This window comes from Rhamphochromis longiceps, linkage group LG15, assembly GCF_057381845.1.
Source record: "Rhamphochromis longiceps isolate RC_006_pf linkage group LG15, R_longiceps_female_GT1.1, whole genome shotgun sequence".
Lineage (NCBI taxonomy): Eukaryota > Metazoa > Chordata > Actinopteri > Cichliformes > Cichlidae > Rhamphochromis > Rhamphochromis longiceps.
The window spans coordinates 18,658,203-18,678,351 of record NC_140571.1 but is presented as its reverse complement, the minus strand read 5'-3'; the positions used below and the strand labels follow the sequence as shown (position 1 = coordinate 18,678,351).

At 38.5% G+C, this 20,149-nt stretch overlaps 1 protein-coding gene across 1 annotated transcript; it reads left to right on the top strand.

The window, feature by feature from the left end:
* The first annotated feature begins 310 nt into the window (after positions 1-310).
* On the top strand, positions 311-16,563 carry rab10 (RAB10, member RAS oncogene family). The gene is made up of 6 exons (XM_085381377.1): positions 311-1,023; positions 7,742-7,802; positions 11,155-11,293; positions 13,967-14,056; positions 15,432-15,533; positions 15,963-16,563. Exons 1-6 carry the CDS (start codon positions 897-899, stop codon positions 16,047-16,049), a joined length of 606 nt encoding a protein of 201 aa, XP_085237503.1. The 5' UTR covers positions 311-896; the 3' UTR covers positions 16,050-16,563.
* The last annotated feature ends 3,586 nt before the right edge of the window (positions 16,564-20,149 follow it).

Below are 20,149 nucleotides of genomic sequence, written 5' to 3'. Positions count from 1 at the left end.
TGCCATGAAAGCTGAAACACCCCGGCTACTAGAGATCCGCATGAAACTCGTCGCCATTTTGGTTCACTAGCGGCATTTCACAGTGAGATATGAGCGGCGCTTTGAGCCTAAATGTCAGCGTATGTTACAGAGTAACATTTGCCCTTTCTGTCAGGCTAAGACACGCCCCCTTTTTACCGCTACAATGCCTGCTTGGATAGCCATTCAGATTAGGGCGCTTGAAGGAGCAACAGCTGAAATGGCCAATCAGAGCCGTGAATTTTGACAGAAGGGGCGGGAGTAGGCGTGCCAAAAGGTCTAGGGTGTCGCCGCGGTGGCTCCCATTCGAAGGCGACGGCGGTCGTCTGTATTTCGGTCTAATCTCTACAGAAAAAAAAAAAGTGAAATTACTTGGAACAGACAGCAGATTCGGCGCACTTTCATGTCTTGATTTTTCCCAGTTTCTTCTCGGTCGAGCTTGTCCCAGGGCTCTGGAATGACGGGGTGTGCCGAGAATCTGAATTAGCTCGCCGTTAGTTTGAAGAAAGAGTGAATCGGGGTAGAGTGCGAGAGAGGAGCCATTTTGTCCCGACTGTGTGGGAGAAAAGAAAGAGTGAAAAAGAGGTATCACACAGAAGGAGATTCTATTTTTGCTCTCATGCTGTAAGGGGGGGTACCACGGTCGGGTTTGGGAATCTAGAACTTCTAGGACGACTCTACAGACACATTATTTTGGGTGGTGTTTAGCCAACTAGCTTGCCAAAGCTAATCAACAAATCCACAGTTTGTTAACTGTTAACAGCCAAGAGGACAGTTGTTGGTCAGGTTGGCCAAGGAGCTGGCTTTAGACTTCACATAGGCGTACTCTAGGGTATCGTTTTTTGTATCTATCGGGGTGAACACAAACAGATTCTTCAATGGCGAAGAAGACGTACGACTTGCTGTTCAAGCTGCTTCTGATCGGCGACTCGGGCGTGGGGAAGACCTGTGTGCTGTTCCGCTTCTCTGACGACGCCTTCAACACAACCTTCATCTCCACCATAGGTAAGAAGATCACGGGCGTTGTAACAGGTGATTTCGTTGACCCTTCTGCATCCACCGGAGGTAGTGTGACAGCTGTGAGGCTCGCCTGCCTCTACCCTGCAGCTGGAGGTTGTATGCAGGACGGATTTGTTGGCGGCTAGTGTGGTATGAGCATGCAGCAGCTCTCTCTAGGGCCTGTACAGGTTAGCTGGAAAGCTAGTTGCGCAGCCTTTATGAGCTCTTACTAAACCATCACTTGCTCATAAACGATTGCGACGTTAATAACAAAACGCTATCATTATATCTTGGTTTGGTTTAACTGGGCAGCAACAATTATAGCCCGTTAAGTCTCCAAATTTGCTGTCAGTTTACTTGACCCAGCGGCTAAGAAGCTAGCAAGGCTAGTAGCACCACAGGGCCGTGCTGCACTAGAAAAATCGCCTGTGCATTTAAGTGACAGGTGTTCACTTCTCAGTATCAGCCTATATAGGTTTATTGCACAGTCCTTGTCAGGAATTACACGTTAAAGGCAACAACTGTATGAGTGTTTTGATTTGAAGCAACAAAAAATACTTGATTGTAAAAGCAAAATTTTACTTGATTATCACAAGTTGAAGGAGTGATTATTCACGGGTTCATGGTTTCATGGATATCAGAATCAGAAAGACTTTATTTATCCCCAAGGGGTAAATAAGATACAACAGAGCAGCATGACGTTGAAGATAAGGACAGGGTTCATGCTTCAGATTGTTGTCACCGCTAATAGTAATGGAGGTGAAGCTGTTTAAGCGACTTGGATATTCTAGCATTGGGAACTTGATTATATGATGTAAGAAATTAACTTTTTAGGTGAAAACTTTGACTATAGTGAATCTAATTGTATAAAAGCAGCTGAAAATTGCATTTTCTTTCTAAAATTAGAAGCGCTTATAGTTTGTATTCTAAGTACTTGAGTAAATATTGTATACTTATTTACTTTGCTCAAGTGCGCCAGTGAGAACCATTAAACAATTCATCATGATGGCATCATCATCCCCTCCCCATCCGTCCTATTCACGCATGCGCCAAACATCACGCTCACATGAGTCAAGTGTCAAACTATGTCAAGTCCCTGCATAACCCAAGTGAAGGCTCCATTTACTCCTCTTGCTTAAGATTAGTGATGAGTAATAATGTAATATAAAACGTGCTTTGCTTGACTGCAATGTGCTGGTGTTATGTGCTCGATTCATGGACTGAGCTTTCTTCTGAAGCCGTGCTCTTTGTCACTACATAGCCGAAAGCACACAACTGGAAAGGGAAAATGTATTCTCACTGGCATCCAGGCTAGATTAGATTTGTTCAGCTAGAGCACTGACCTGTCACTCTGTTGTAACTCTTCATGTCACATGTACTCGTTTTATTGTTTTTGTCATTCCTTTAGTTTTGCTTTGACTTGCAGGGTGTTTGTTTTATTACACCCCATGTCGTTTCTCAGCATGCAGTCAATTAGATTTAGGCCTATGTGTTTTATTTGAGTCAAAGCCACCACATCAGATCTGTGTCACTTAAGGGAAGAAATGTGTAGTGTTAGTTGGAAGAAGGGGAAAATTGGTCCAGACTAACAGGTTCTTCAGCACGTAGAGATCGGTAGTGACCTTTGCTCCTTGCATACGTGCTTTCCTGGCAAGATGGGTAGTAAGTCAGTACTTTTATGTTTTTAAATCAGCTACAGGTGCTTTATTTGCTTTGTTAAATATATTCTATATACTCTGTGTACTCTCCTCCATGTGAAGCAGCTGAGGATAATGTGTTAAAATGGTGCTGGAGGTATTCACACCGTAAACACAAGGGATTTTCCTCCAAATTAAAAATAAATGTGGTATCATCATCCAGACTAAAAATCAACAGGGTTGGAATGAAAGTACCGTTCAGTTTATTTATGTGGTGTTTCTTTTACTCAAGCATAAAATACATATTTGTTTATCAAATGGCCATAACTAAATGGGAATGTAAATACAGACTTGATGCTTTAACTGTGTGCAGATGTAGTCATCGCCCCTAAAGGTCCCTTTTGAGGCAGGAAACCCCGAAACATACCCAGTTTCTGTGTAGTCCATAAAAACAGAGTAGCGTTATCTGGCACAGCTTCACCTACTTCTAAGGTGCATGGATAAGAACAAAAAGTCAGAATGTGTTGTCACTCATGAAGGTCTAAGTTCACAAGCCAAAATGCATCAGTCAGATAATAAAGTAGTTCTGTATATTGCAAGTGTTGCTGGAGCTTTAACCTCTGTGTAGTTACGTGGGAACAAATTATGTTGGTTATGAAGGTATTTAAAGTATCAACGTGATCAGTCACAAGTGCTTGAAAAGAAAGTGTTGACAACACTCACTGTGGTCAGTTTAGTTTAGGAAGTGATCGTTTTAGAGTGTTCAGTTTGTTATGATCTGTCAACTTGAAACCTAAGAAGAAATACTTGGAAATCAAGGAACAGAAATGATCTCAAGTTGTTGTTTTTTTGCTGGCTCCTTTGTAGAGTGTCCTCTATAAAACTGCAGCATAGTTCGTGCACTTGAAAGCTCCTGGCTCGTCTCTTGTCTTTGTTCTACATCTGTATTCAAAACAAAGCCGCGTGCAATGTGATAAGCTGTAAAAATTGTATGTAGAACATGTCATCTTTCTCCAGTCACGTAATCTGTATGTAGATTGGTGTATATGGTTATCAAAGCAAATCTGTAAAACTATACTTTTAAGATTATTTCAATCAGTACAGTTAATAATGTTCTAGCGAATCGTATAATTACAAGATACCAATAACTTGTATGTAAAGGTTGAATACATACTGGATACTGTAAAAAATACTGTATTTTTAAGCTTAGAAACCCAGACATTGTTAACAAGAATTTGTTGGGTTTTTTGTTTTTAAAAAGTTGCAGGCAAAATGGGGGGAAAAAAGATAAATCAGTGCTAAGACAGTTAAAAGAAGACAATGGTAGATGGATACCTTTATTTTTAAATAAATAAATAAATACATACATAAATCTTGTCTTGTCTGCAGTGATACATCAAAACTGTGCAGTATAAATGTCTCTGGAATATATATCTATGTAGGCACATTTATACATATCTAATCCAACAAAGACTTGCAAATGTTTAAAGAGTAGGTGTGTAACCAAAACAATGGTTCAGTCTGTGCCTCGGGTTTTATAAGGAAGGTATGAACAACAAGGAAAGCACAATCACTTGAACAAAAATGAAACTGTATTATTCGATTTAGACTCTGTTATTTGCAATTCACTCATCACCTGAACAATCGGTACTGCTTTCACCAGACTAGTATGCTTTATCAGTTTCACATGGATATCACAGTACAGAAAGCCACAATATTAAATTGTGGATGTTTGTATATGATTTCAGTCTCATTTTCAGAACTGTCATGCCTCTAGTCAAGAGGCTAGGTTTGAACATGAAAATGGGGTCCAATGAAACCACTAGCATGTGATAACCCTGCCACAACTGTGAGTGGTTTGAGGTTGGAGATGAGCTTATCAAGCAGAAATACTTTTTAGTATTCACTAGAAACTGTCAGTCTCTTGCTCAGGACCAGTGCCACTGTGGCAGACCTGACATGCTAGCTTTACCTGGTGGCTTATGCACCGCACCTAATTCTTGAAGAAGTTTTACACATTTTTTTTCCTTTTTTTCTCCTTGTACAATATCATCTATTCTCACTGTGCCACACATACTTTACCAGCCTGACCTGTGGTTGTCAGTAGTGCATTCTTCTGTTTTTGTTGTTTAAGTGGTTGGTGGGAGACAACTTTACATTAGATCCACAGCTTTTAACCTATCAGACAGTGGTCAAAAACTATTGAAGGATCTAGTCACCAGGATGTTACTCTCTAGTTTTGGACTTAGTGTTTTGAAGCTTTGTGTTAGTGTTTTGGCTGCCACCATGTTGTTCTTTTAGAACCAGGAGTTAATTAGTTTGATAGCTCAGTTACCTAACATATCAGCTAATGCCTAGCAAGCTTGGTTGGAAAGCTACATGTGTTAACTGTACCTGTGCAACATCTCATTAGCACAAAGAAACGGGCTAATTAAATACTAGAATTTGATTTCTCGCGATCTTTGAAAAATAGTGATGTTTATTTATTTATTTATTTATTTTTAAACCGTATCACTACATTAAGCAACAGATAAAATGGCCTTTCATTTGAGATAATGCTTACAAGATATGCTTCTGTCATGAGGTTGACAGAAGCTTTCCCATAGTAGCTTTATATATAACATCCCAGAGAAGCCATAAAATTTCTCTCGGTTACATTTAGGAAATCCTCCACAAAAGGGGGCCAGATTTACTAGTTAATAAACACCTAAACTAAAAAGCTGAAAGGCACAAAACTCCCAACGGCAGAAGCAGGACATGAAACAGGAATGTGTTCTTCCTGTGACACAGGACTCATACCATTGGAGACACAGATTCACAGCTGTTTCTCAAAATACCCCCACTGGGAAACCCCCCCCCCCCTGCTCTCATCCATCTCTTATTCCTGCTTCCAGCCCGTCTCTCAGCCCCTCTCCCTTACAGATTACACTTATTAAGTGAGTGAATATGCATAGTATCGGCTGAAATCTTTTTCCATTTAATGAATTTTGCACGGAAACTGGCAGAAGCAGACAGTGGCTTTCATACTTGTGGAAGGAATGGTTCCTCTGGTATTAAGAAGAAAGCCGACTATAAACTGCTTGCATCCAGCTCAACATTCACATCTCATGGAAAGTGTCATTCTTTACGGGATAGGTATAACTGTTTTTCCACTGATTGGATAAATGATCCGTGATTGCACAATGCGCATAACTTGTTTCTTTCTCTTTTTTTTCCCTTCACAGAGTAAAAAGAGTGAACCTCTGCGTTTACTCTCCTCAATAGTAACACGTCATCCCTGTTGAGGCTGACTTCAAGAGCTTAACTTTTGTTGTGTAGAAAACTCTCCGTCTTTTACCAGCGTTAAATCCTAGCTTTTCTTTCTGTCCAACTCTATCTTTCTCTCCATGGGATGTGCATAATATTTTGTGACTCAGGCTTTGGCAGGCAATTTCCTCATTATTCTATAAACTTGCCCCACCTAGAGCACAGCTGTTTCTTGGACTTTTTAACCAACCACAACGTCTGACCAAGAGCAGAACTGACAGCTCGGTGTTTAGCAGGAAAACACCACTTGTTGGCTAAAAATGAAACTGATGAGTCACCTACCCTTCACATTTAAAGTATAAGAGGATAATAATCTAGTGTGTTTTACTTTCAAGTGGGAAGTTGATGGTTGAATTGCCTTCTTATGTTTTCTAGCTTTTTCAAAGAGAAAGAAGTTAGTGGTTTGAGTCAAAAAATCCCCTACTTTTATTTAGTTCATTATAGTTTTGAAATGCAGAAATCCTACATATGCCCAGGTGAGGGGTTTAACAGTTACTGTAATATCATGAGTCATTGGCTGTTTGTTGTAGCACAGATTTAAAAGGACATAAATAGGTTATACTAAGTGAAAGAAAAACATGAGGGAAGTTGGCCCCCTGTTTAATAAGTAACCCCTCTACCCTTAACTGTAGCTCTACACCCTTTTTTCCCAAATGATAAAATTCAAATTCTATTGAATGTGAAAAAGAAGCGTCAGTAACTTTCCACTGCTTGACCGTTATTTGTAAATCTTGAAAACATCGACATTGGAAAGATTGCACACTGCAGCACCACAAAACTTCTCCCCCGAGTTCAATCTCCAACCAAAAAGGAAAAAAACAACTTTAGGCTGAAACCTCAGATATTACAAAAACACTTAAAGCACTAGTTTAAAAAAAATCTTATTTGAGATCACCGAAGTTTTACAGTTGTGAGAGTAGTGCCTGAGAGCATGTGAGGGTCCTCCTGGGTTCAAGTGACGTAAATTTGATAATCAAAGCAAAAATATGGTTCAGTTTTCACTTAACTATGGACTTTGGTAGCAGTGCATTCATCTTATATTTTAGTTTTTAACGGTGAATGGCAGATATCCTGTAGGTGTTAGTAATAGTAGCCAAAAGGTGACAATTAAACAAACAAAACAGAAAATATAATGTTTTAAGATGAGAAACAGTACCAGTAAGTACAGTTATTCCACATATGGTTAAAGCAGTATGATGAGCCTATGTTTGCTTACTTATCATAAATTTATAGAAATTTTTCTTTTTTTTTCTATTTCATAATGCAAAATGTAAAAAAACAACCCTGGTGACTGTCCTTCGAGGGGAAGCCCGAAACCTTTTTGGGGTGCACCAGAGTACAAGTTCAGTATTTACTGGCTCATATGGTCTAGTGCGCTTTAGTTGTAGTAGCTTTATTTTTCAACCTTGCTAGGATCAAATGCACTACAAGGTGCAACCTATATGTATGTTATATATATTAAAAAAAATACTCACAGCTGTCTGAAAACAAGTATAATTTTGACCTCAGTGACCTGGTTTGTGTGCACCCGTTGTTGCCCAGCTGCTGATCCCAGCTGTCTGCTGAGAATGACACTGCAGAATCAGGAAGAGATAATGCTATTGTTTCTATGATGGCAACAGTTGTTGCTAAACCGCTGCCGTTGATTTATCTGTTTCTGACCTTCACTTTCTCTTTGTCACAGTGCTGGAGCCGTTCATCTCTCTTCTTATTCACGACAGCTTATGTTCTACAACTGATGGATATTGGTTAAGCTGACATGTTTGTTTTTTGTTTTGCAGGAATAGACTTCAAGATCAAAACTGTTGAATTACAAGGAAAGAAGATAAAACTACAGATCTGGTGAGTCAGTTATAGATGTGAGTTTTTGTTTGCATGCCAGTGTTGTGGAGATACGAAAAACACACCAAGCTTGTGAGAATCGTGTTTCAGCGTAGCCTCTTTTGTGAATTATTATGTCATAATGAAACATCTGTTTGACATACCTCCCTTAAGCACTGAAATATGCAGGAACAGGAAATGATCATCAGTCCATTAGGTCTGCTGTAGGGTTATCGTTGTCTGTACCAGATGAGTAATTATTTCTTCTTTCTTTTTTTTCCCACATGAGTAGCGCCCATTGAGTAAGGCCCAAATGCTCAAGGAATGCATAAATCTTCATATTTTGGAGCCTTTAATTGGTTAAGTTTGGCAAAAATTGATTAGATTTGAATTACAAATTGTCTCTAAGTATTACGGAGAGAAACAGGATGAATTAAAAGAAAAAATGCATTTGTACAGCAGATTGTCCATAGTATTTGGTCTAATTCTTATGAGTCTATAGGATGAAAGCATTTGGGATTGGTTAAAAAAACAAATACTGTTCTGTTAATTTTCCTGTGGAATCCTTTTTCTGACTTGGAAATTAAAAAAAAAAATCCCATAATTAGCTTAATTTGCAAATTGAAGTTGTTGGAGAATCAAGTTCAAGTAATGAAGATAAAAAATGATTAATGTAAGAGAAAGGCATTATTTGTGCTTTTGTAATGAACAGAGTTGCAACTAAAGGTTTTGGTAGTCCAGTTGAGGCAGTCTTTTTTTTTAGGAATGACAGTTCAAGAAGAAATTAACTATAGCAACCAGAATAAAAAGATATGAGACATGAGCAGTTTGGTTTGAAGCTACAAGATGACAAAGAGCCTGTTATTTAAAGGTGACTGATAATGGTGAACGATATGGACATTTTTTTTTTAGTAACATTGAAAATAAATGAATCAGAGCTTTGTGATGCATAACCTGAAGTAGAAAACATGATAACTACAAAGGTACAAATACATTGTAGCACAATACAAGAAGACAGTTTCAGGTCAATACAGAACCTGTAACGGATATTGCGCTTCTCTGAATACAGTCCGTTCATTCAAAGATAATCTTTTCATGTTATCTCAGAGACGGACACCTGCACAGCCACACCCACTGTTACTCTAGAAAACAAGCACAATGGACAAAAACGTTATTTTGAGTAACTTGTCAGCTTAGGTTCTTGGGATCTTGCAATTGGGAAGTTGGGATCTACTGTCTGGAAATGTAAGTTAAACAGCTGAAATATTAAAAACAAACTATAATAAAAAACTCAAATTATTGAGGTAGTACAGAGAAATTTGATTTGCCACTGGAAGGTGAAACTCTAATTGAATAAAACCATAAATGCAGTACTGAATAGGGGACAAACAATAGTGGGCAAATATTTAATAAAGAAGCTGATTACTGTCAAATTAATGATCGTACTTCGTATTCTTAAACTCAGTGGTTGAAGACATTACTTTATTCGTTGTCAGGATATGTTTTCATTTCTTGAGCAAAGCTTTTGCCCAAAGAAAGGACAAAGAAAGGACGATAGACGGACAATTGAAGAGTAAAAATATGTCTTTCATTATTAAAATGCATCATTTTACTTTTTGGTATTTGTTTGTTAATAAGTGGATAGCGATGAGCGAGTATGAAGTCATGAAAGATATCTTGCAAGACTTTAATAACTTGCACATGCATAAAATTTGTGTCAGATCATGTGCATTTCAGGCTCAGATCAGATTTTCCCTTCATCCTGTCCAAGCACATTGTGTCTTGATTAACACTCGTATCTAGTTAAACACCCTCTTTAAGTGTAGCTCTGATTTGCTTTGGTGCCTGGTGCTCCTGGGCTTCCTCTCTTTCCCTTGTCAGCGGTGATAGATGGATGTTGGCAGAGTTTCCACAGAAAGCAAGAAGTGACTGCTGAGGCTGATGCTAGTGCAGACATGCGAGGAAACCTGCAGTGGATTTAAATGTATTTGTACCTGGGTCAACCCGCCTGCTACGGCTTTGCCGTTTGTTTTTCTTCCAAGAAGTGTTAAAATTAAATAACATTGTTCCTGTAGGCCTTAAAGCAGTATCCTTTTTTTTTCTTCTTCTTTTTCTTTTTGTCTCTGCATCGAGTTTGAAGTGTGCATTAACTAAATATTTTATCATCGAAATCAGCCTCTGTTGGTGACCAAAAGAATAGCCTCACATAAGCAGGTTCACATGTCTGGCACGCCTTCTACTGAACTGTAACTGGGACAAATAATGAAGTTTTTACGGTTAAGAAGACTGACATAAATAAGTGGCACGAATTCATTTTTAATGCTACATAATAAAGTGCTAATTATCTTTAATCACTCTATATGTGGGGCTTTCTTCAAATCGTATTCAACTAAATGTTTAAATACTCACTTGTTTTGATTGTTTGACTTTGCTGCGTTTGAGCTGAGCAGCACACATACATTAAAATATTCCTTTAGCTTAAAACAGTGAAATTTATATTACTGGCTGATGTGGAAAAACTTTTTATGTTGATGAAACACAGCTGTTGCAGATGGTTTGCTAGATGAGAGGCTGCTTCTTCATCACACTTTCTTGGTTTAAATTGCTGTCATGTTTTTAATCTAGTCTAGCTCATAATCCAGTAACCTCAATGGTTTGGATCGTACTGTTTCAGTTTTGCATTTAGGACCTTTATATTTGTATGGCAGCAATGAGGTATTCAACATTTTAGATAGCTGCTGTTCTAAATTGTAGGCATATCTACAAACTTTATGGCTGATTATTTTAACTTAATCACTAAGAATCTTCTCACAGACACATACATAGAGAGTCTGGTCTCAATGCTTCCCACAACAGACTGACTGATGTCACTGCAAAAATCATAATTACTGTTTTGGTCAAAATTGACATAACAATGAATTAACTTTTCAAATGTTATACAACCTTTTTTTTTTTTTTTTTCATCAAAAAAATGTTTGGACCTTCCCTCTGGAACTGTATTGTTGGTGAATTTTAGCCCCATATTATACATGAGTGCTTACAACCCCTTAGGGTTCAGCTTCTCTTAACTAACAAATGTCTTGATTGTCTTTAATCTTATTTGGAGGGATTTTCTTAAATCAGCTTCCTCAGTCTAACAGCAACTCAAAGAAAGAGTCTTCGCTGAGTTTGGACTCTTCAGAGTTATTTGCTTATTTACTCTTCTGTTTTGAACAAAGCATTTGTAGCTGATAAATGTGTGAAATCTCAGCGTATTATGAAGAAATTTAAGCAATTCTTTGGTCAAATTTTATTTGTGAAGCACCTTTCATGCAGGTCACTGCAGTTCAAACCCAAGAAAACACATGCAAATAAAAACATGTTCTCTGTGCAGGGACACAGCAGGGCAGGAACGGTTCCACACCATCACCACCTCCTACTACAGAGGAGCCATGGGCATCATGCTGGTCTATGACATCACCAACGCCAAGAGCTTCGAAAACATCAGCAAATGGCTGCGCAACATTGATGAGGTGAGGCAAATAAACACCAACACAAAGTATCCAAACTCTGTATCATTTTTATTTTTATGGAATGAATCGTTGACACTGATTTTGCATTTATTTCTTTATGTCTTTGGAACAAAAACATGGCGATAAACACTTCACGGGAATGCGGCCAACATGACTAACGGGCTAGTTAAACTGTGTGCAGCGAGCTGTGGAACAGGAGTGTGTGACTAAAATGAATCAGATGAGCCAGTTGTCTGTATGCATCTGTCTCACTGCAGAAGTAGTTGTACAGTTTTACCAAGCAGTACCACAAACAGTCTGACACAACAAGGGCGGGTTTACTTGTTTCAGCCTGTTTTTAACATTATAAAAGCTGAGTAACAGTGAACACATTCAAGGTGAGACAGCTGTAACGTCTTGTTAAGACCACTGGCTGAATAAAAGATGGCTGTATCTGCTGTGAAACCCCGAGCTGATCATTGCCAATGCCATCTTGGTGTTTTGAAACCTGACATGCTGTTACTGAGGTCACAGAGAAGAGGAGCTGAGGGCTATTTTTCCTATAAACTTCTATGTAACCTGAAGTGCTGTTGGAACCACAGGAGTTTCCACCTGCTGGTTATTGAAAAGCGTGCAGGTTTCAGCAGTCTGATTTTTCAGATCTTGATGTTGTGTCCGTCTTTTATGCCGTGTATGGTTAACGGTCTGATTATGGCCTGACTCAGATGACGTTGGGTGTTGCTTTGTGCTGGGAAAAAAAACTGGAATCGGGTGCTTGTTTTGTCATCTAGTGGTTTTTGTGGCGATCACAAGCTTATGCCTCATTCCCAGTGACCTTCTCACATGTTGTGATGTAGAGCAGGGCGATATGACCAAAAATATTTATCACGATATACATTTGAAAATCTGCAATAACGATATAATTGACACTAGACAAAATACTTTGCAACTCCTGAACTTTATTAGTGCAAAAAAAAAAAATCAATGTATTTTCACTTAAACAAGCAGCTTTTTAAAGTGCATTAAAGTTATATAAAAAATTAACAGTGCAAATGCAAATTCCTTGCTGACAGTTTAACCAAAAGGCATTTCCAGTGGAAACTGGCCGACATATCCTCAGCATAACAATGTATAATATACACAAAACTTAAAAAGAGGTTATATACACACACAACTAGAGATGGCACGATACCACTTTTTTATGTCCGATACCGATATCATAAATTTGGATATCTGCCGATACCGATATGAATCCGATATAGTGTTTTTTAATCAACAAAACTGTTTTTTAAATATCTTGCTGCATTTTGTATAAGTTCATACTCAAGTTTAAAACAACAACTACACTAAAGCTATTCTGTTATACCTGTATGCAAAAAAAAAATATTTCATAGTTCAGCAATACTGATCAATCTAATAAACTTAAACCTACACCATCCTCCCTATTCTGGTATTTTAAAGAGTACTTAGCATAAATATTAAGCAATATATGAATGGAGTTCAATATTCTGCTTGGATGTGGTTGTAACTTTGACACAATCCAAGCCAACTAAACATGGCTGTGGTTCTAAAGACATGCCCCCACAAGCCTCCCACAAGCACTTGCAGTGCAAGACCCCTTCAGAAACCACTCAAGGAACACAAGACAGTGCCACAGGTGATGATCCAGCCTACAAAGGCCAAAGATCCTAGTCTCATCTGTAGGGTGACACCTGATTGAGCCTGATCTACAGAGGTCCTACTGGCAAACCCAGAAGAACTAAAGGATGCCAGTCCAAGATCAACGGTGTCCGCACCTTCCCACATCCTAACTATTTTTCTAGCAGAGAGACTAACCAGTATTATGCAACTGGTTTTAATGCTGTGGCTGCTTAGTATTTGAAATGTCAGTTTAGTTGGAGACAGATGTCAGACTGTTGCAAAGTTCTGTGATTATAAGCCAAACTGCAACATATGGCAACTTTGTCTTCTCTGTGTGCCTCCGCCCTTTCATTTTTTTTTTTAGTGTCTCTTCCGCTGTTTTTAGTATTGAATACATCTTGTGTCTCACATGATCTCGCTAGTAATTATTGCATTACACGAGTAATCCTGAGGATTCATTCCAGATCAGATTAGACCTGAGAAGTTAATATGACTGTTTGGATATTGGATGTCTCGTGTTAGCTGTCTGCATTATTTTCTGGTGCAATAACACACTGTAGGTGTTTGAATTTAAGCCAGGTGGATTAGATGAGACTGTGTCTCGTATCATTTTTCTCACCCTTACCTTTAGAACCTTCAATTTGGTCAGAGGAAGGAAACGTGATGCATTTGCCTGTAGTAGCTCTGCCTTTCTAATCCTGCATCTCTGTCTATAGAAGTTCATACACTCCTAATAATATCTCAAACTTCAAAAGTGTTATTAGAGACCACTTGTGTTTTACTTTTTTTCTCTGAGTATGAACTGGACATGTGTCCTTTTGCAATAATGAAATGCCCCTTATTCTGGAAAATAACTCATTTGTCCACTCGCTCTACCTACTAGTGGTAATTAGACAGCACTAGAAATTGGTTCTTTTAGAAAAGGGCCTGAATCATGGGCTCGATTGGCCAGCTTGGATTATCTAAGCAATAAATCCTTTAAAAAGCTTAATGTAGATGAAGTTTGGCAAATGTGATCTAATAATCTCCTCATTTGTGTTTTATTTTTTTCAGCATGCAAATGAGGACGTTGAGCGAATGCTGCTAGGCAACAAGTGTGACATGGATGACAAGAGGGTCGTACCAAAAGCCAAGGGAGAGCAGGTGAGGTGGTGCGGTCCTGTGCAGCTGTGAAGGGCCATTCGTCAATGAGGTCCTGCAAGGCTGCAGCAACGATTGGTTGATTTGTTGCTGCAGCCTTGCACTTTGAGTTTGCAGCCACTCATAAAGTCTTCTGTAGTTAATTGTGGCTCATTTGTGCCCATCTGACATTTCCATGAGGTTACTTTCTGCTGAAGTTAATAGGAGTTAAATGCCATGCTAGAACAGGTGATAGTAGCTTTGTTTGTGTATTTACAGCTCAAACGTTCCACTACAATCTGTACCTCTCTACAGAGCTGCTGTTTGTCTTTCTGCACAAACTGAACTTGTTACCATTGTTTAGCATTTTTAGTAATAATAACTAACAGTGGAGAGATGAACTAAAAGGAAAGAAATGAGATGCTTTATTTTCTCATGAACTGTAGTTAAGGTTCCCTTGTGGAAAGACAAAGAAACAATAACCTAGTTTTCTCAGTTTCTTTCGCAGTTCAAATGCCAAAGATTGAATTATTTGTACTAAGTAGGTAAGCAAGCCATTTAAACTATTGTGAAATTTCATTTAGCTTCCAAACATGAGACTAAAACTGTAGGTAAAAAAAAAAATAGTGTTCAGTTGCATTCATTCTTTAAACAGAAAATTGTTGTTGAATATGAAAAAAACCCTCAATAACCTGATATTCTTAGTATAACAGCTTGGTATCTACACTCATTTTAACTGCCCGTATGCCATCACTTCACAATTTTAATGCGGGAAATCAATAAAATTGTAACTTTTTTCCAATAGAAAATAAATCTGTCCATGTGACTGTGTCTTATGTGTCCATAGTTCTTAACTTACTTTCTGACAGATACCACCTGTATCATGTAAAAGTCTGAAATTTATAATAGCCACAATTAAACACTTTTAGACAGTAAAAATAAATTAATACAATCAAACTGTAACAAAATTGATCTAAAAGGAAAAATAAAATAAAAACTATAGCAGCTCAGGGGACACACACGCTCAGAGTTAAACCCCTATTTTGCATTTGTGAGCAGTACTTGGATGTCTGTCAGTTTGGCAGTTGGATATCGAGTTGATTTAGAGTTTAGTTTCTGGATTTAATGTTCAGAGTTCAGCCCAAGTTCATCCTTAACAGAGCTCTAATAAGCCAGAACGAGTGGAAACACCTGTGTGAGACTGCAGGGCCTTTAACAGATTTGGTTTAAAGTACCAAAGCAAACTGGTAGTGACAATATCAGCGCACAAACACACACAGTTCCACTCAGGCAGGTGTGTGCGATACTTGATCTCTGTTCTCCTCAGGAGATCAGCAGCTTTATTTTTGGACTGGACCACATGCACAGTTTCTGACTGGGTTTGTTTTCCTCCCCACAGATTGCGAGGGAGCACGGCATTAGGTTTTTTGAGACGAGCGCTAAGGCCAACATCAACATCGAGAAAGCTTTCCTCACGTTAGCAGAAGACATCCTCAGAAAGGTGTGTGCTCAATGTCTCACGTGGAACATGTGTTCAGTAATTTATTTATTTATTTTTTCCACTAAGGTGTCACCCAGTTATGAAACCTGATGGCAACCATTCATAGCTGTCATTCTCACCCTTTCTTTATTCATACTGAAGCTAAAAAACCGGCATCATGGGAAATATTCCAGTATTTCATTAAATTAATGTTTCAAAGACGGTTTTGGCTTTTATCCCCCTTGAATTACAGGCTGATCCTGATATGTCTGAGTATTTGTTTGATTTTTGGAAACTGGGGAAGCATCTGAACTAGGAAATGGTTAATGATGCCAGCCTTAGTAGGGAGCGATTGTGGACATAAACCAGAGTGGTTGCTTCACATTTTTCCTGGTGCATATTTAATAAGGGGGGTGTGTGTGTGTGTGTGTGTGTGTCTCTCTTTGACAGACGCCTGTAAAAGAGCCCAACAGTGAAAACGTCGACATCAGCAACGGAGGAGGAGTCACAGGCTGGAAGAGCAAGTGCTGCAGTTGAACAACTCCTGTTTCAGTCACACTAACGCACACAAACACACTCAGACACACACAATCTCTCTCTCTCTCTCTCTCTCTCTCTCTCTCTCTCTCTCTCTCTCTCTCTCTCTCTCTCTCTCTCTCTCTCACTGCTAACTCTAACTCGCCCTCTAACCTGTCTCATGAGTTTTCTTGCACACTGACACTCTGTCTCTTTATCAGAATAAAAACAATAAACCACTTCATATGTCTAATCCCCTCGTTCCCACTTCTCCACCCAACTATGTTCCTCCACTCTGCATCTAATGATCATTTTTATTTCTGATAAAAAGAGAAATCCAGTCACATTTCTTGTCATTTGTTTTAAAGTTTAAGTAAAAAAAAAAAAAAGGAAAAAAATGTGTGGAAAAGACAAGCTCATATTTTTAATATTTCCTTTGCACAGGCTCACCTGGTTGGACACCCTCACACCCCTCCCCCTTTAACCCCACCCACCCACAGCACTCACCTTCAGTCTGAGGAAATCAAAGTTAAAACGAGATTAAATAGGATTAACATTTTGTACATTTAGTGCGGTTTCTGTTGTCTAACCATATTTGGTCATTTACAATTTGTTACCAAGTGACAGAGGCGTGGCTAGCTCCTTTTGTATGTGGGGGTTTATTTTGTCCTGTGCCTTATATGGAAGACAGGGGCGGGGCTGTGTGGTGGGCGGAGCCACATTCATTTAACGAAATTACAGTTTAATGTGTCGGTTCAGGCTCTCTTCATGAAGACACTGAACTGAAGCTGAAGCGTTTGAATTTCTCCTCCAGCCAAAAGAACGGCATTATACAGTATGTCCTGTTTGTTGATATTTTATTTTATCTGTATGATTTATTTCACTTTTTATTTCTTTTTTTGTTTTGTTTTGTTTTTCTTCCTGCATGCAGATTTCTTTGGGTTGGAAACGTTTCTGTAACATTGTGTAACTTTTGCCACTGGGTAACTGTGGGCGGGAGGTACAGAAATTTTCTTTGGAAATTCAAACAATTTTGCAGATCCATTAAAAAATAAGCTTGTTTAAGTTAACTTGTTTGTCCTCAATCATGTGCAGTGTCTAGTTTGATTTTTAAAACCAGCCTGACACTCGAGGTGTGGGAGGTGTGTGTCACCTGAAGATAGCGCCTCAAAGTTCAGAAAATAAGGGTGCGTCTTCTTTATGCATCAAGCAAAAATTAAATTATATGCAACATTCTCTGACTGGAAGAAATTTGTTTAACATTTAAACCTATTTTCTGCACATTCCAGCACATAAAATAAAATAGTTTTTTGTGTTTACACTCACTCTTTCAAATAAATGCAAGTGAAACACAGCAGAAAATAAATAAAATCAAAGACTAGCGGTCCTGTTGCTCTATTTTCACCTGTATAGCAGGAGTGCCGTAGGCGGAGGTTTGCCCTGGTGCAGGTGTGTCGTAGCGGTCAGTGGAAGGATCTGGGAGTTTCACATTCCCGTGGCAGCGTACTGTCGGTGCTTGCTCGGAAGTTTAGGGGTTTTTTCCCTGTAAAAAGAAGTTTTCTTCCCACGCAGTGAACAGCGGACGCTAATGTTTTTGTCACTTTTTATGGAATCAAAGTCAAAGTAAGGTCAGTGCTTCCACCTTTTAAACGCTGCACGCTCATACTCTCTCCTGCACTCATATATTATCCATTGTTGATCTGCACACAGCTGTTGCCACAAACGTCGCACTCGCTTACGTCATTGTCATGAGACACTCGCAAGAAAGTCACGGTTTTAGTAACGCAGTAACGCAGCGTGCTTACGGGAAAGTAACAGTAATCTAATTACAGTTTTTGCAATAGTAATCCCTTACTTTACTCGTTACTCGAAAAAAGTAATCGGATTACAGTAACGCCTTACTTGTACTGCCCATCTCTGCTTAGTAGTACAGAAACCTAGGGTTAACCCTGAAGTTATCTGGATACAACATAGTCCAGGTATCTAATGCTTTGTTGGTTCTGGACAAACGGAGCCAGGTGAAGGAAACCGAGATCTCCACTGATAAGATCTTTGTTCTTGTAGCTGCAACATTTCAACAATGTGAGAGAAACTCTGTTGCAGGATCAAAAATAAAACCATTTTCCCCAAATGAATGCATTTAAATTCCAGTGGTAATGTGATGCAGTTTGTGCTGCTGTAGCTTTTACAGCTGGGCTGGGGTTGGTGTTTTTGTACACAGCTGTACAAAGAATGAGAAATGATCCCAACAAGGAATCTAGTTGTAGTCTTGAACAGAGATGAGGTCTGCAAAATCTCACAGGGCCGTCAGTATCCCACATCCCACAGACTCATTAAAGGCCTTATTTTGGGATTATGCTCCACAGGTGGCTTCAACATGCCGAACTACTCAAAACTGTTTACCTTTAACCTGCAAAATTGACTCCACTGTTCAGAAAACTGAGATTTTGGCATCTTACAGGAGGAAAAGGGAGGGTGTTCAGTTTGAGGTACGTCTATCAGCTAGCATGTACGATTCAAGCTGCCACTAACTAGGTGTTTAATGTGTGTGTTGCAGTATGTAAACAAAACCTAAAGTCATATAACTGTACGTCTTGAGACTAGAATGAGAATATGTAACTCTGAACTGGACTGAAACTTTTAACCACATTTAATAGTGTTTGACAATACACTTAAAAATAACTACACTGTTTTAGGTTGGGTATGAGTTATCCACTGTAAGATGAGCCCAGTGATTTGATCTTATATTTAAAATTTTTTAGATTGTCCTATTTTATGGGGACTATTCTTCACTGGAGTTTTATTTTCACATTCTGTAGTGCAGAAAATGAAGAATAAAATAAACCTAAAAATGTTAGATTTCAGCCAAAAAATGTATAAATTTAATTATTTTACTTCACATAGCATTTGTTTTTAGCATATGTTCCCATACACACATGCATACAGTAACTTACTGCTGCATTTTCTTTAGTCACTTCCCTGTTAAACCCAGTTAAGCGCCCTCTGATGGCAACAAATACGAACTTCAACAAATTCAGGGTTGCAAAGTCAGAAAACTGTCTTTTTTTTTTTATTTATTTTTGAAAGCTCTCAGGTAGGGTCGCCACTGGGATGAAAACTATGTACACTTGTCTTTCTTTTGGGACAGCAAAAAAACATAACTAAAAACATATTTGAGCAGAAAGTTGCTTCAGGTGATTTCAACTTCTGTTCGTCTTGAGAGAAGTCAAATGTTTTAATATTTCAATATATTTTTCCACAGTGCTAAATTATACAGTAGAGCTATTTATGAAAAATGAAAACATTTTTATACATTTTTTAGATTTAAAGGATAACACAGCCATTTGAGCATGCCTGAGGAGCTTCTCTTACAAACCTGTTAGCATGGCTGAAATCTCTTTAGCAAATCACTGAAGATCTGATTAGTGCCTTGCTTTGATAATTCTGTATCTGTAAACTCAGTCACAATGCTGCAGTTTTCTAAGCCTATCAGGATTAACATCTACAAGGTTAGGAATAACACATGGGTGCTTCCTTTAGTAGCAGTGTAACTTTAATATAGGGGAGTCAAACAATGCATAAATTTCTTCTTTTTCCATTCGCTGAATATGTTTTGTCGCTTGGCAATCATGAAAGTCTGCCCTTTCTGGCCGATTCATATGAGAAGGAGGAATTTAAATGCAGCTAAAATTGAAATCTTCCTCTACTTGATGGCGATAACAATACATCACGCTTGGTGTGCTTGTAAAACATGTTTTGTTTTTTTTACATTCTTTATTCATCCCGGTTTCCACTGTTCTTAAATTTCCCAACGCAACAAATTTACAGAAAAATAAAATTCTCTCATAAAAGGAAAACAAAACCAGTGCAGAACAACAGTGGTCACCAGTAAGTCCATGATAACTACATTCAGAGATCTTTCCTACACGCAGTGAGAGAAAAGCACCAGAAAAAAGAAAAAGGAACTGATATGTGATGAAGAGTCGAACAAAAACTCACCAAAAGATGACCAAGTGCATTTCCCGCTTTTTAAAAAAAAAAAAAAAAAACCCTGACTTTTCTTAGTGTTGTGATTTTTTCTTTAAAAGTGAGTTATACAAAAAATGAAAATCCACATATTT

Coding starts and splice junctions, on each gene's coding strand:
- rab10 (XM_085381377.1), top strand. CDS start 897: ATGGCGAAGAAGACGTACGACTTGCTGTTCAAGCTGCTTCTGATCGGC. Junction 14,057..15,431: donor CAAAAGCCAAGGGAGAGCAG/GTGAGGTGGTGC, acceptor TCCTCCCCACAG/ATTGCGAGGGAGCACGGCAT. Junction 15,534..15,962: donor CAGAAGACATCCTCAGAAAG/GTGTGTGCTCAA, acceptor TCTCTTTGACAG/ACGCCTGTAAAAGAGCCCAA.